Source organism: Parus major, chromosome 9, assembly GCF_001522545.3.
Source record: "Parus major isolate Abel chromosome 9, Parus_major1.1, whole genome shotgun sequence".
Lineage (NCBI taxonomy): Eukaryota > Metazoa > Chordata > Aves > Passeriformes > Paridae > Parus > Parus major.
In genome coordinates, this window is record NC_031778.1 from 12,755,343 (window position 1) to 12,771,881 (window position 16,539).

The following is a 16,539-nucleotide window of genomic DNA, read 5'->3' on the forward strand; positions in this document are numbered from 1 at the left end:
TACTTTCCAAACATCAATAAATTCAGGGAATTAGACATGTGAAAGTGTGTTACTATGAGTCTAACTTCATAAGCAAGAAAAGTTTCAAGTCCTAGCAATTCCCAAAAATGAAAGTTTTGTCACATGAGTATTCTCAGAAGGCTCTTCAGAGGGCAATATAGCCCACTTATAAAAGGTTATTCATTAAGGCTTAAAGAATTCAGCTTGTCTAGCTAAAGACTATGGAAAAATACAGAGAGTTCATTATGGAGATACAAGTAAAAATCACTGGTTCAATATCATCATATACATTTTAAAACTTTCAGAAAAGCTGGAAAACAATTACTAAATGCACTCACACTATAACTGGTTCTTCTACAGAATCCTTATAGTCAATGATAAAGAGGTGATACACTGAACATTTTTTTCATAATTGAAAAAATGGAAACATAAGTAGGTTCAAAACATTTTTTCCTTAAAATATCTTAGAATTATTTGGGTTGGAAAGGGCCTTAAAGATCATCTAAGTCAAATCAATCCCTGCCTGCAGGCTCGAAGACCCTGCACTAGACCAGGTTGCACAAAGCCCCATCCAACCTGGCCTTGAACACTTCCATGGATTGGGCAGCCACCCCCTGTCTGGGCAGCCTGTGCCAGGGCTTTATCACTCATGAGAAAGAATTTCTTACTAATATCTAATCTAAATCTACCCTCTTTCAGTTTAAAGCCCTTCCCTATCTTGTCCTATCACTACATGACCTTGCAAAAATTCCCTATCCAGCTTTCTTACAGCTACTTTTTTTACTGGAAGGGGCTCTAAGGTCCTCCAGGATGAGCAGCCCCAACTCAGTGGGTCTCCACAGGACAGGTGCTCCAGCCCTGTGATGATCATAGGGCCTGCTCCAACAGATTCATGTCCATCTTTAGTGGGGGACCCCAGAGCTGGATGCAGCACTGCAGGTGGGGTCTGCAGAGCAGCACAGAGGGGCAGAATCCCCTCCCTCCCCTCACTGCTTTGGATGCAGCCCAGAACATGTTTGGCTTTCTAGGCTATGAGTGCACATTGTTGGGTCATGTTCAGCCTCTCATCCAGCAGCACCCTCAAGTCCTTCTCCCCAGGGCTGTTCTCAGTCTAACAGCATTTGTTCTTTGCAGTTACAAAGGACACTATCACACACAAACAATTCATGCTAAAAGTACCAAGCCTACCACAATGTAAGTCTATCTCATCAATCTAAGGCCCAAACATTCCCCAGTATCAAATAATTTCTCCACTTTTCCCTCAAAGCCAGCCATAAAGACTCAGAGATGTTACAGAAAACAGCATTTAGTCTGACACACAGAAGCACTGTGCTATTCAAAATATGATTGAGTTACATCTATCTACTAACACAGTAAATAAAACTGCCTGTTATTAACTCCTCCCAAACCTCACACTCAGTTTGTTGTCTAAATCTTTAACTCTGTCTTCAAGTTACTGAAGCAATCCTGAAAATAACAGCGCTGCATGCTGAAATTATCCAGAGACATATATTGCACTTGGCTTATTACATATTGCACATAGATCCTCAACTAAAATAATGACTAAAAACAAACTCAGAATTGACTCTACAGGTTTCTGACCAAAAATCCAAAATTAAACCAACAGTGTGAACTACAGTGCCCCTCAAAAGTACATCCAAAATCTCCAGTTACCTATAGTAATAGGTATAGAATAGTTGTTTTCTGGGCATTTTACCACCATGCATACCCAGTCTTTAACTTTAAAAATGCTTACCTTTACTGGTGAAATATGAGAATGGGAAACAAATCCATGGACATTCTCGATCTGTGACAGATTCTTCTCTGATACATGAACCAGCTCTGGACCCGTCACCTCATTGGCAATGTGTGGAGAGCTGTGCTCCTGTGGGGGTGTATCTTCATCCTGATAGCGGTATTTCTGAAAAAAAAAAAAATATGGAAAAAGATCAGGCCACCACAGAAATGAGAAAAGATTATCCAGAAAACCTAAGTCAGACAGAAATAGTTATTCTTCTGACCTTGCTGACTTCAAGGCAATAAAACCTATAAATAAAAATGCTAATTAGCATTTTTAGTTTAAAGACTGGTCCTATCCAAGAATGTTCCAGCCCTTTTAGTCCCACCTGGGATTACTATAAAGCTACCTAAATCCCAGCAGAGTCTACTATGTCCTTAAGAAATTTCCTAACATTTTCCAAGCACATTCACACACTACTACTATACTCCCAAGTACATAAATAGTTGATAATAGTGATAGGGAAAGCATGCCATATTATTAAATGTACAGGAAAACCTTCTTAACACGTAGTCATTTTAATCTTGGGAAAAGTTATTCCTGTTATTGAAGCATATTTAGGATAGAAAATATTTCCTTAGGGTTTCTTTTAAGCAGAATGTCAAGCTATACATACAACAGCTTAAGTCAAAACCAGACATTTTCCTGATAATTCTTTTATATATTATAACCCAGTAGATAACTGGAAGTAACCCATTTGTCTGTAAGCACAGAACACTACACCAAGACAGTATCTGACAAACAGTGCATAACTTCAACCCTCTCAACAGTTACATGGATTTTCTATTTCAGGTTAACACAAAGATCCATTCCCTTCACCAAAAACACCTGCAACGTTACAAAGTTAAGATCTAGGGTAAATGACCAACAAAATTGCTTAAAATGATCTATCAGTTATCAGCTCCTGTAATGCTTAACACATTCTTAACCCAACTGTAAAGTAGAAGCAATTCAAATGTTTCTCTAAAAATACTAATTAGCAAAGAAGCGCAAGACTCTCTTCTTCCAGCATAAGAAATAACTCCTGAAAGCGAGTGTATTACAACTTCTATGACCACAAGAACCCAACTCCAAACACTTCCATACCTTCTCCTCAGCTGCAAGTACCAAAGGAGAGATGGTGACATCTGACAGTTATGAAAACTCACAGTGGTTACTCAAAAAGCCCTAATTTTTCAAATTTTTAGCAGAGAGGTTTCATGAGATAATCAACTTAATAGCTCACTACTACCAGAAGATAAAAGTTCTTTTTCTTTCCTTTCCCTGCAGCAGTGAGATGCTGGATTGCTCAGCCTCAGACTGCTGCCATTCATCTTTTTTCTGAGATTGACTTGTTTTTCACTTATCAAAATAAAACCCTGAAAGGAATTGACATTAGCTCTCTAGAGCAGCCATATTAAATTTTTGGAACAAAGAAGAATTATAATTTAAACAAAGTGTTAGCCAAACATTCAAGGATATGTTACCAGAGTATAAATTAGACCACATTGGCAATTTGAGAAAATAAACATTGGAGCTCCAAGAAGGAGAGAAAATGTTTTGCAGCATCAGAGAATACAGGAATTCTTTGAGTTTAAAGCAACCTGCTCCACTGATGAAGGCTGTATTTGGATATACTTATGATCCCAAATGTCCCTAGCAGATCTTAAGCTTTGATTTCATCATGAAATACAGGAAAATTATTTGAAAGTGGATTTAGTTTCCAGATCATCTCAGACAAGATCCTGTAGAAGCCAGAAGTGGAACATTCCAGTTTTACTGTGAGGGCCAGGGTGCACACAACATCCACACAAAAAAACCTCTGAACACTCTAATTAGTCAAATAGTCACAGGTCAATCAAAACTAGTTTCCATTACAGAACAGTTAATATGTTTAGACAAAACACAGAATTACCTTGCTTTTTTTCCTGAAACCAGATATATTTCTTGGAAACAGGTACTTTATTAGAAACAGATTCTTGAACATGACTGAATGTAAACAGGCTCTGGATTTCAGATATAGATATATGTTTACATTATAGAGTGCATCAATGCTTATAATATATGAAGCTTTAATTGCTCAGTATTTCATTTTTTTGACTTAAAATGAAAAAATCTTGTGATAATGAATTCTCCCCTAAAAGGCAGTGACAGGGCCTACAGTCTTCTCAAAAAAAATTTAAAAGTGAACTCTTAATTAGATTTTGATGTAGTATTTGAGACTGATGTTACTACTTGATATGAAGTTGTTTAAGAAAAGTCTTAGTGCCACTTGCCAGTTGACAAGGTGGTGTTAGGTCATAGGTTTGACTTGAGGATCTCAAATGTATTTTCCAACCTTGTTGATTGTGTGATTCTATGAAGTGCATGAAAACATAATATCCATGCTACAACCTATTCTGAAAGGCATCTGAGCCCTTCACAGAAAGTACTTTTGAGCAAAGTGCTTCCAGTAAAGCAAACTACTGTATCTTGTAACAGCTAATTCTCCATGGAAGTGTTTCTACTGCTTTACTACAGAGCACCACCCCTGAATACAGTGCGTCTCTTGTCTGAGGCAGCACGTTCAAGTGAGCTGGTTGGTCAAACAGCCACCACTCACCACTGCCCCTTCCCTTGCTCTCCCAGGAGCTGCCAGCGCCTGAACAAGAACTCAGTCCGCTGTTCCAGTCATGCCAAGATAATTGTGCTGCTGCATCCAAAGGCCTGTGCAAGTACCCCTCCATAGGGGTCTAAAGACACAATTTCACAGTACAGCCCAGCTCTCTCCAAGGGCAGCCAGGGTCAGAAGAAGCATAACCCATTCACTTGCTCTTGGTCAGGCTGAACAACTTCATCTCCCTGCCCCTTGCTGGGAGCACACAGCTGACTTCAGACAGTGAGCAAACTATTCCAGCAGAATGCTTTTTCCCCCTCTTCCAGCAGTAACAAATTTTCTGTAGTTCCCCAAAGTGGCTCATGACAAGCTGAGGCACACAGCAATGCTGGCAGAACAAGGAGAAGAGCAGGTAAAGAGTAAGGCCAACCCACCTCCAGCAGCTAGGAGCAGGTCTTTACTCTGCTTACAAGTAAGAGAATGCAATCCCGAACCCAAATCCAGGCTCCAAGGAAATCCTAATTTACAAGAGACAGCCTAGCAAGGGACACATCAAAGGAAATGAAAAGGTGTGGCAAAGCAGCTCTGAACTTGCAGACAGTCTCAGCTGCACACCTCCGAGTACTCAATTAGGTAGTGGCCAAGTAATTTAACTCCTCAAGGAGCTTTATGGACTGCTTTACAATGTATAACCTTAATTTTAAGTCCAAAGCAACCAAGTACTAAACATTTAACACATACTTCTGACAGAGACACTGCCCCAAATGATTCTGTTGCATAATACACGTGTGTCAAAATTAATTTAAAACATTTCAGATGCAACATAGTTAACAGGATATTTTCAGGCTAAATTATACCCACATTAAGCTTTGAAATGTCACCAAACTCTATGGTCACCACTACTACTACTGAAAAATCCATTTACTTTAATAAACCAGTGCTAGTTTGCATGAGATGAAACTCAAAAATGAACCCAATTCACCACAGTGAAACCATTTTTCAGGCCCACAATTTCAACTCTCAGGCCTAGCTAAATTAGAAATAAGAACTAACAAAGTATCTGCAACAATTTGCACCATTTTTCATAACAGAGATCACCTGTTCACAGCAAAAGCACAGTAAAGTTTTAGGAAACTTATTCTAAGAAGTTCACTTTAGTCTTCTCAATCTCTTACCAGTATTTTAAAAAGAAGATATTTCAAACTCCCTTTCTTCTCCAGACTTTAGCCCTCCCCACCCACCAGCCATAGAACTCCCAAGTTACTGCTCACTTCCAACAACTAAAGCAAGAAATTCCAGGAAAGCACAGCCTGACTTACAGTCTGTCCCTGGGTAAAGTTTACATTTTCACTGTATAAGTCCAACCATGATTAGAAAGAGGTTAAGAATAAAATAAGACTTAAGTAAATGAATATAATAATTTGAATTTGATAAATATACTAAAGCTCACAGGGCCAGACCCTTTCTGAGGCAGTATGAACAGGCAGCACAATGAAACCAAGCAGTATTAGATCATTAGTACACAATTCCTCAAGTTTAAATACTTGTCCTTTTTTAATTTTTCCACTTTACCAGTTAAACTAAATCTTTAAGGACCCTTCCAAAGATCATTCCAGCAACTGAAATTATTGTGAAGCACTGTTTGACATGCAACACTTCCACTCCTGCATAAAATTACCTGGAAGCAATGTCAAAAACAAACAGCTAGAGAAGACTAAATAGCTTTCACATCTCCCCAGCTTTCACAGCTCTGACACCCTTCAGCAGAAAATGACTTCCAACAACTCTAATAACAAGAACAACAATATAGAAAATTTTGCATACCTTGCTAAAACAAAACCTAGTAATATATAAAAGATGCTAATGCATTTTGTACAAATCTTTCCTGTATTCTAGTGCTAAACTAGAAACAAGTGCTTAGGAAAATAACAGTGCTTTCTGCACAAAGGAAAAAAAGGACACAAAACTAAAGGTATGCTCCACTATTGCAGAACTGATGTCAACTTGAAAATGTAGTTGTAAAAAAACGAGAAGATTATGAAACTGAAATAAAATCTCTTTGCAGGTGAACAGCAATTGATATTGACAAGTTTAAAGGTTGTGAATAACAAAGAAACTTAAGTAATATAAGGAAAGATGATAGTGTCTGTATCTTTTTAGAACTTCTTCACTGATCATGAAATAGGACATTCAGTATTATTTTCAGCTTAGGCATCAGCATATGATAAACTGAATGATTTGCTATATTGGAAGAGGTATTTTGATCTTTTTTTGTTTTTTGCTTTTTCAAACCCAAGTTCAGTACTCTGAGTAACTAGCTGTTTCATTCCCAAAGAAAAGCACTAAGTTTTCTCTAATAACTGTGATAAAGACATAGGGCATTTCACCCCTCTTGAACAGTTTCAGTTTGACATTGTATCTTGAATATGACTGCTTATAACATGGTTATTTAGGTCACAGTGTTCCATCATATGTCAAAATGCACAGCTAATGTTAAACTTACTTATGTAATGATTCATGTCATGGACATCCACAAACAATAAAACAATTGAAGATAAGTACATACATTTACAAAAATTCCAGAAATATTTGTAATAAAATTCACCTGTTCCAGAAGGCCAAGGAAAAAGAATAAAGAACGAACATTCAGATTTTGAATTGCTTCATGTGATCTAAATAAGGAAAATTGAAAACACTGTTTTGTGTGATTACTTGCATGAGATTAATTGTTTCATTACATGAAGGACTGGTACAGGTACCCTGCATTACTGTTTCACATTGCCATGTAAATATTTACTCAGCATTCAAAGGCTGTATGTTCTCAGAGGACAAGAGCGTTTTATTTTTAGTACTATCCAGCCCTACAACTTTTATTCAAAAATTGACAAGTGCCTGGTGCAGAAGGTGCTGCACTGCCAGCAAGTCACTGTTTGAACAGAAATCCTGTCCGTCCGGGATGCGGCCAGTCGAGAGGTACAAAGCAGGCAGCATGGAGCACGCACTCGGGATTAACAGCCACGCGTGTTTATCCGCAGATAAACACTCGAGCCTGTGCACAATCAGCCCGAACCATGCTAAGGACGCTCCCGGCGAGTGATCCCCGCTCGGGAGGCTGCGGCTGCCCAGTGCCCGATGCCCCGTGCCCGATGCGGGGCGTGCGGCCCAAGGACGCCATGAAGGAACGAGGCGCGGGAGCCGCGCCTGCAGCGCCCCCCGGCGGCCGCCCCGCGCCCGGGCAGCTGCGGGACCGCGCAGGGACCGCTCAGAGATCGCGCAGGGACCGCGCAGAGATCGCGCAGGGACCGCGCAGAGATCGCGCAGGGACCGCTCAGAGATCGCGCAGGGACCGCTCAGAGATCGCGCAGGGACCGCTCAGAGATCGCGCAGGGACCGCTCAGAGATCGCGCAGGGACCGCCGCCATCGCTCAGCCCCGCCACAAGATGCCCAAAGTGCAGCCTCCGTGCTGGATGGATATTTTTAGTTTGCTCTTAAAGTGAACGGCATCCCTGCTCTGCAGCTCAACCCAGCCCGAGAGTATTTTCATTCCACGGCTTTCTTCCCAAGTTCATTGTTTAAACATGAGCATATCTTATAAATAAGTAGTGTGCAGTTCCACAAGAAAAAAAAAAGAAGAAATCTTAATGTTATATCAATGGCATCAATAAATAGGTACGTATTTCCAACTGAAAAATGCTTTGGACACAGCAAACATAAGAAGACTTGAAACAAGGCAAAGTCTTCCTCCTGGAAATAAAGTATTCAGCTTTAAGTTTTATAATATTTATGCTATCAAAAGAGCCATAAAAATTTAGATTCCTCCCCCCCCAACATAGGTGACATTTATTCACCATCAAGGTTTTGTCATACATACATATATATATACATACATATATATATATATACAAATGCATCACACATGCATATATGTGAGTATGTATGTACACACAAGTGATCTCACTTTATAAAATAAAATCTAGTTTAAATATTTTTTTGTTAAAAATAACAAACATGACTTGGAAATCCTGAATATACAAAGAAAGTTTTAGAGAGAATGATGTCCTAATTTCTGCCTCAAAAGTAACTTCATACACATATCCCTTTAATTTCAAAGTGGCTTTCCAGTACTCAACATTCTCCTCATATTCTTGACATTGCGTGTTAATTTTACTGAAAAGAAATTTAAAAACATTTTTGGCACAACACTGAATAGATTGTTTATTCTGTATATTCTATTCAAATTATATATGTTTTATTCCTCTGAAACCTAAACAGCTGATGTAGTCCTAAAATGACTAAATGCCCGAGGGCACTGTTAAACCCAAACCTGCCACTAACAATTGCTTCCATCAAAATGATGTCAGGAGGCATTTCCAGCCCTGTATCTCAGTGCAAGTCTCCTGTGTATTTAATTCTCTACAGCTGAAGAAAATGAAAGCCAAGTGCAATAAACTGATTACATGATGATTAATGCTGATTAATGAAGAATGACGACATTTTACATGCGGCATTCAGTAAATTCAAAATGTTGTTCAAAGGGATCTTGAAACAGTTGGCATGATAATTCATTACTTCTGACACCATCACTAAGAGCTCGGATAACTGAGTAAGGCATGGAACAAAACACACACTTATTTAACCAGAAATTTAAGGTACAGTCACATTAGACACAAAGACAATCATTCATTAAATGCAGCTTACATTTCCAGGAAAGTCCTTTTATAGACCCACCTTACATCCAAACATTAAAGATATTGTGTTGTTGGTACATGCTACTTTACAGTGGCATAGCATCGGAGAAAAACAATCCAAGTTTTTTATGCTAGGAGACATTTTTTCAGACCCTGTGCACTTCAATCGATCCGTGACTGAGATTCCAGAAAAATGCCTCTGTAAGCGCTGCTTGCTGCCTGTCTTTGACATTTAATCTAGGTCCATAGTGTTCAAAAATAAGCCTTTATATAAATAGGTTGAATCCTTCAGGAAAAATGTTGCTTCACGTTAAAAACCAGATCTTATAAAAACAGCAAAGAAAAAATCCTGTGTCCATTTTTAAAATTTTTGAGTCAGCTTTATATTTAATTACATTAGCGCCAGCTTGAAGTGACAACTGTCTCACGGCCCAAAGTAATACTCAGATGCTCTCAGCCAGAAGCCCGCGTTAGATCCAAGGCAGCTCCACCTGCTGCAGTGCAAGGACCGCTATCTCCTCCATGAAAACAGAAGCAACTCCAGCAGAGCCACTGCTCAGTGTGTGCTGCTTGCTTAGGGGAGGGGCGAGATGTTGCAGCAAGGGACTCGTTACACGGCCCGATAGAGATAAACCCGACGCTTCCTGCAAGGTGCTTTCGCACTGCACCAATGAGCATGTGAAAACCCATTTTAAAATCAGCTGTGTGTAATTATAAAACCAGGGACGTTGTAAGCTTAACAGCAGGGAATTTGCTGATCTGCAATTTACACTAGCTTTTTCAGGGAAGTGTCAGCAGACCACAAAATGAATGGCTCTGGGATATTTAATCCTCATTTTCAAACATTAAAAATTCAAGGTTATCTGACACGCCAAAAAAATGGTCTTTAATTGCTGAGTAAAATTCCTAATGGTCTACCAAAAGTAATAAAGAAACAGTACAGAAATACATGAATACTCTCCAACTTCAACACAATAAAATCAGAAACTGCTTTTTCCCCGTTAGCACTATGAAATCATGAACAACCTGGACTATGTATTGATTTGATTATGAAGAGTTCTTGGTAAAGCATTTCAAACAACTGTACATGTGAACACTTAAAAGAGTTCAAGAAATAAAGCTTTTTTCCTTAGAATAGAGGTAAATACTTTCATAGTCTCCTTAGAATTTGTTGTTCTTTGTTGCGTGCTAGCAAATCTAAGATGCAAAATTTTTAAATCATTTGTTTGGAGTTTGTTTTTTTAAGCAAGCCCTATAAAAGTCAAACTTTATTTCCTTTTTTACAAGTCCAGGGGTCTCTGCAGGATTTTGATCTATTCATGTATTTTAATAAATTGCATTACAGAAATTGATCCAAAACATGCCCTCTGCAATTACTCTGCTCTTGTACCATAAGCTAACTTGCCTCTGTGAAAAACTTCAATAATATAACATTAGCCATAATTTCTATTTTTTATTGCATTGAGTGGTATTGTAAAGAATTCTCTTTAGGACATAACTGTTCACTTAAGTTTATACCTGCAGCAGTCTTTTGTCGTCTCCCTTTCACTTTGTTTGGTTTACCTGATAAGCACCCCCTGAGGTAGCAAGTTTAGTGTAGTGTAAAATTGCATCCACACTGGCAGCTCAGAAACTAGTAACTTCATGAATTATACTGAGACCGTCATCTTTATATAAATGTGCAGATTGATGAAACCAAAACTAAGGCAAGATGTCTGGAGAAAAATGTGTAACTCAGCCCACAGTAAACCTCAAAATAAACTTCATTTGCATGAGGACCTCGTTCTTGGTAGACTCTCCAAGGATTACTGATGACAGTATTTCCATATTAATAAGCATAGTTTTCTTTACACCACGTGCTGTGACCTACAATTTTTCACCAAATAGCCTTAGACATGATTTCTTACAGTAGATCATCTTCTGCATGAGAGTGCAGCAATATGCGCAGGACCAAAGGAAAAAATCTAACTCTGAACTTAATTGTCACAAAACAAGAAAAAAAGAGTGTAAAGAAATCAAAAATGCACCTTCTTTGTCTAGCTAAGTTAGAATATGTTTTTCTTGCAAGAATATCCAAGGGTAACCAAGGGCAGTAGAAAGGCTGACAGAGGAATCTAAAACCCCTTTCTGTTCCATCTGCTGGATGGGGGTCCCAGTAAGCAGACTCCTGACTGAAGAAACAGGGCAGAGCACATACTCGAACACCACACGTGGAACACGGCACAAGGGGAAGCAACACAGGCACACAGCGCTGTCTTGCAAAACACAACAACGTTCCTATCCCACATAAGAACCTTTTCTGTGCACTATGGATCAACAATCCATCTTACTTCCACACCTCTAATCGTATTGTAATAACATAATTTCTCACTGAAATAACACACAGTCAAATGCATGGCAATTTCATGACAACAAATAAATTCAAAGAGCCAAAAGCAGTTCTTGAATGTTGCAGAAATAGCTTTTTGTGATGCAGAAAATATAAGCTCTAATGTGCCATGGGCACAGAAGAATCAATAAGAGGAAGATACAGTCTACACATCCACAAAGGATTCCATCAGTAAGATACAATAAGGAAGAGAAAGCTTAAGTAACTTCAGGCAATTACAGCTACATTGTTGATGAAGACCACATAAAACATCTGAATCTTTCAGCCATACATTTGCAGCTGTAGATAAATAAATTGGTTACACTACAAAATCATCTTGACCTTCATACAAAGATGAAACTTTTTACACATCTGCCTGCCCACAACCTTAAAAATACAAGGTTGTGTAAGTTTAATTGCTTAAACTTATAAAATTAAAATATATTCTTATGTATTTTGCTGACTGAATCCTGAGATTTAACTGTAATAGTTTCACATTTGTGCTCAAGAGCTCTTTAAAACAAAAAAGCTGTTAACATAAATCTTTCTGAAATATGAACATATAGTATCTTCTGTATAGAGAAACAAATGAAACAGAAGATTTCCAACTCTGCTTTTGAGCTCTACAGAAACATATTCACACTTAATTATTGCTCTGATTCAAACTGAAGGGTGAATTAACATTTCAAAACACAAAAAATAATGTATTAACACAATGACTAAGCTGTTAATTAGAAGAATATGGCTTTAACTACCTATCACTTCTCATTGCCAATTTATTAGTCTGTATTTTGTATTATCACATAAAAGCTCCTACAGTCAGAGCTCACCATTTCCATGTTTCCTCAAAAGTGTTCTGAGTGAAAATAACAGGTTTCATCCTTACAAATGCACTACCTAAAATGAATGGTCTTTATTTCAGGCTTTGTTTGAATGTTTACTTGGCAATAACCCATCTTTATGTATGGCTCCCACATGCACAATAAAAATACCCACCTCATTATGATCTTCAATTAGTGAGCAAGACTAATTCTGTTGTCTTAAAATAAGAAAGCTCTTACTTCGAAGTCTCCCTGAGCACTAAGAATATTGGGTAGAGAGAAACAAGAGCTATATAGCATCAAAAAAAACACACTAAGACTTCCATAAAAACTCAGTGCTTCACATCAGCACTTGCCAACTCTTCTTGATGGAACACAAGTAGTACCGATTTCATTGATCCATGTGTTCCATCTGTATCCTCAATACAATACAGGTTAGGAAACAGCAATCTTATAAGTAGCAAGACCTGGAGCTTTTAATGAAATGAGCAGTGAAGGTGTTACTTGACAAGTGTACCAACTGTCAAACCAAAGGTGAAAAGTTTTCAAAATTCTTCAGACAGAGGATTTCCCTTAGGTACCACTGCAGGCACCTGTCAAGCTGGTGGGACTCAAGCTTAGGTGCCCCTTCCCCAGAAGCCTGAGTTGGTACACTTCTGGGGTATGTAATAAAATCCAATTTTTTACAAAATACACTGAATTACTTAAATCTAATAAACTTATTTTATCCTCTTTTCTTCATAATTGTAGTCTGCAAGGTCTTCAAAGAGTACACAGAATTCAAAAATTATAAAGAGCTCTACAAAAGAGCTTGGATGCTGGTTTAAGATTACCCCATACTAGCACAGAACTCTAATGTAATGTCTGCCATGATTTCTTACTCAAGGAGTAGTAATTTTATAAGCAATTTCTGTAAGGCAAATGAAATTTGAACACCAGTTTGAGAACAACTGATGTCTGGTGCAAACTGCATCCATCAGCACCCAGGAAGATCTCTGGCTCTGCAGTTTTACTCCCTGAAGTATCAGATGACCATCCAAGCCAATTTTGAGAGAGTAGCCAAAAAATGTACTGCTTGTTCCTGCGTGCTTCTAAACTGCCAAAAAAATCATTTGAACAGTTCTTTCAGGCAAAGAGGTTTATAAACTCAAAACACTGAAGTGAGCTGATATTCCTCCTCTAAAGGGCATCTTTAGCAGGCCTCCATAGTTTAGAAACATGGTTTTGTGAGCCTGGCAGGTAAACATGTTTGCAAGAGTTAAACCAGCAGCCACTGCAGCATGTCCAGTTCAGAATGCTGATGTACATATATCCTTTTCAAGAAGCTTAATATTCTCATATAAAAAATTTGCAGAATATAGCTGTCTGTGTCTTAAGTTTCCAAAACCCTGAAGAATTCCACAGCCTTATTAACTTCAGAAGGAATGTGAAACGTTACTTTGGAAAGAGGAAGCTGATTAATATTTGCCTTTTTTGTTTTTTAAACTTGCCCTGCAATGGCATTTAAGCCCAGAACAGGTCCTATGAATAGAAACTTTTCAGTGGGTGTTTGTGATTTTTCTCCCAGTTTATTCCAAGTCTTAAATTGTTACATATAAGACAGATCTGGGACATCACTCCAATGAGGTCCTTCGGAAGCCTTGATAAGTCAAGCCAAAAAACCAGATAAGAGTGTCTCCCTTCCCAATTGAGTGACCATCACTGTGGACATTTATATAAGCTTGCTTTAGGAGTTTTTTCAGTCCAAAACAGAGTAGGAAAATATAATGCCATATTGGAGAAAGAATGCAGAGGTGCATTATCATGTCCTCTATATTCAAAAATAATCAGGCTTCAAAATACGTGGTGACAGACTGAAGAGTGTTCAGAAGCAAAACTTCATGAAAAACAGACTTTCCTGACAATTACCACTGAATAGAGGTCCTACATATTCCAAGTGTGATTTCAAAGATATTCAGTCATATCATTCATCTGTCAGTTCCTGCCTCTTCGTAATTCTTACACTACAGTGTTTAACTTCAGCCAATCTGACTGGAGGAATAGAGGTCTCTGAGGATATCTATCGTGAGCAAGTTTCTCAGAAGAAGGTAGCAAGCACAGAATAAACACCAAAAAATCCCCACCACAGGAAGGGGAAACAAGTGAGAAGGTAAGGCTACCTAAGCAACAACAAGCAGAATTTATATAATGAGAAAGTGATTAAGAATATCAAAGGGGGAAAGTCTAGAAAAATGTTAAATAGTCACTGATATTAAAACAGAAGCAAAGCTTGACAAAGTTACAGGTAGTCATGTTTTGTAAGGCAGGCATAAAGCCATCACATGTTTTGGAATTAAAAATGTCCTGAATGAAATATCTTCCTTTTCTTCTGATGTTTTGAAAGTATTTTAGCACTACTGGAACATGCTTTACTTCTCTAGTTTTTAACACTAAGTTCCTGAGAATGAAAGGGGTCACAGAATTGGCTAGTATGACTACTATGAAAGCCAAAACTCAACGTTAGTTCTTCCTAGCTGTAAACCACCAGTCAGGAGAACATCTTCATTGCACATGCAGCAGATAGGTGTCTATCTGACCTTCTGTTAAATTCACTGCAGCAGATTATATCATTATAGTAGCAACATCTTAATGAGAAAAAAAAAGAAATGCTGTATTTTGAATAGACCATGATTAGAATAGAACTCAACCAGAAAGTTCCTAAAGTCAGAATGTAGTACATTGCTTCAAACATGTTTAACATGTCCAGAAACAGTCCATGGCAGGTTGAGGCTGGATGACAGCTAAGCATCTAACCAGCCACTCACTCTCTCCCTCCCAGAGGGAGGAGGGAGAGAATCAGAAAATCAAAAGGAAGAAAAATCAGGGGGAGAAACTTCATAGGTCAATATAAATACGTGAAAGGTGAAATAATAAATAAATAAATAACAACCAACCACACACAGAAGCAAAGCAAGCCAAATCACTAACCACCAGCAAGCAGATCAATGGCCAGCCTCAGCAACAGCCACTTCCTCCTAAATTACTGCTGAGCAAGATATTAAAAATATATGGAATATCTTTTCAGTCACTTTGGGTCAGAGGTTCCAGTTGTATCACCTCAAAACCTCTTGCCTGCCCCAAGCCTACTTGCTAGGGCAGCAGAGTGAGTAAGAGGCCCTGACACAGTGAGTGCTATTCAGCAACAGCTAAAACACTGGCATGTTCATCAGCAGTTTGTCACAATCCAAAACACAGCACCATATGGACTGCTGAGAGGAAAATTAACTCCATCTCAGCCAAACCTGCTTCTGACCTGAGAAGTCCTTTAGTATTAAAAACTATGAGATCTTTGCATTCAAAAAACATTACTGAAATAATTCAGAGTAAAAGTATGTGATTAATCTAAAGCTGCCTTTGATGTGTTGGTTCCATCTGTCAATAGAGGAGGAAAAAAGGTATTCATATACTGCCCTAAATTATTCCACTGAACTCTCAAAAAAGATTTCTACTGAATAACAGACACTGAATCACAAAGATAAAAATGCTAAGCTATAAAAGCCCTCCTGAAAGACCCAAAAGCTTTACAGTCTTGTCTCATCCCTTCCATACACCTTCCATGAAGATTTCACCCAGACTATATTTGATGTGGATGAACTCTAATTTCAAGTGGTAATTATCAGCCAAGTAAGGTTATATTCTCAAGTCTATACTCAGTGGGAAAGATTAAATCCAGCAGGGTGTGATTAGCTGGAACTACTCTCCAGTGTCAAAACCAGGCTGGAGCAAGAATGTAATTTCACTCTGGATTCTTCCCTATAGGACCCAGGCTGACTAGGCTAAGCATATCCTCCAAAACATGGTTTTCCTTATGCACCTATTGGGTTTTAACAGAAGGCTAGTTTGATTAAGATTGTCATGCAGGAACTGTTAGAGGGGGGTATGATGGGAGGAAAGAGGGACAGCACCTTTGAGGTTTATTCCAGTATGGATAATATATGAAGGTACTTCAGTTATTGTAGAATTGCTCAGAGTCTGATCCATCCCATCCTATCTTTTTGTAAGAGCCCCTTCAGGAGAAGCAGTTTTCAGCAGTGGAATACCTTCTAAATGGTCCATGCAAAGTAGCCACAAAAAGTAGATCTGCTGCTGAATAATTCACAAAGAATTAATAAAGCATCGGTGCCTCCCCTGAAAAAATAAGGGCAGGCTGGTAAAAAAACAAGTGAAAATGAGTGAAAGAAAATATATTAATAATACACATCTTTTATCTGGTGAAGCCTCAAACTACTCCAGATTCATCTCAATTGCT

General features: G+C 38.4%; 1 protein-coding gene across 8 annotated transcripts in view; it reads right to left on the bottom strand.

The window, feature by feature from the left end:
- Positions 1–16,539, bottom strand: part of DLG1 (discs large MAGUK scaffold protein 1) — a 123,772-nt gene that overhangs the window by 94,381 nt on the left and 12,852 nt on the right. For 2 of the 8 annotated variants that reach the window (XM_015637612.3, XM_015637611.3), the window contains exons 1-2: positions 9,103–9,502; positions 1,757–1,921 (exon numbers count right to left, since the gene is read on the bottom strand). In XM_015637612.3, coding sequence (XP_015493098.1) covers positions 1,757–1,921; positions 9,103–9,294 — 357 coding nt within the window. In that variant the 5' untranslated portion in view covers positions 9,295–9,502. Of the gene's footprint in view, positions 1–1,756; positions 1,922–9,102; positions 9,506–16,539 lie in introns of those variants that run through there. The other 6 variants (XM_015637615.3, XM_015637614.3, XM_015637613.3 and 3 more) reach the window with 5 other exon arrangements.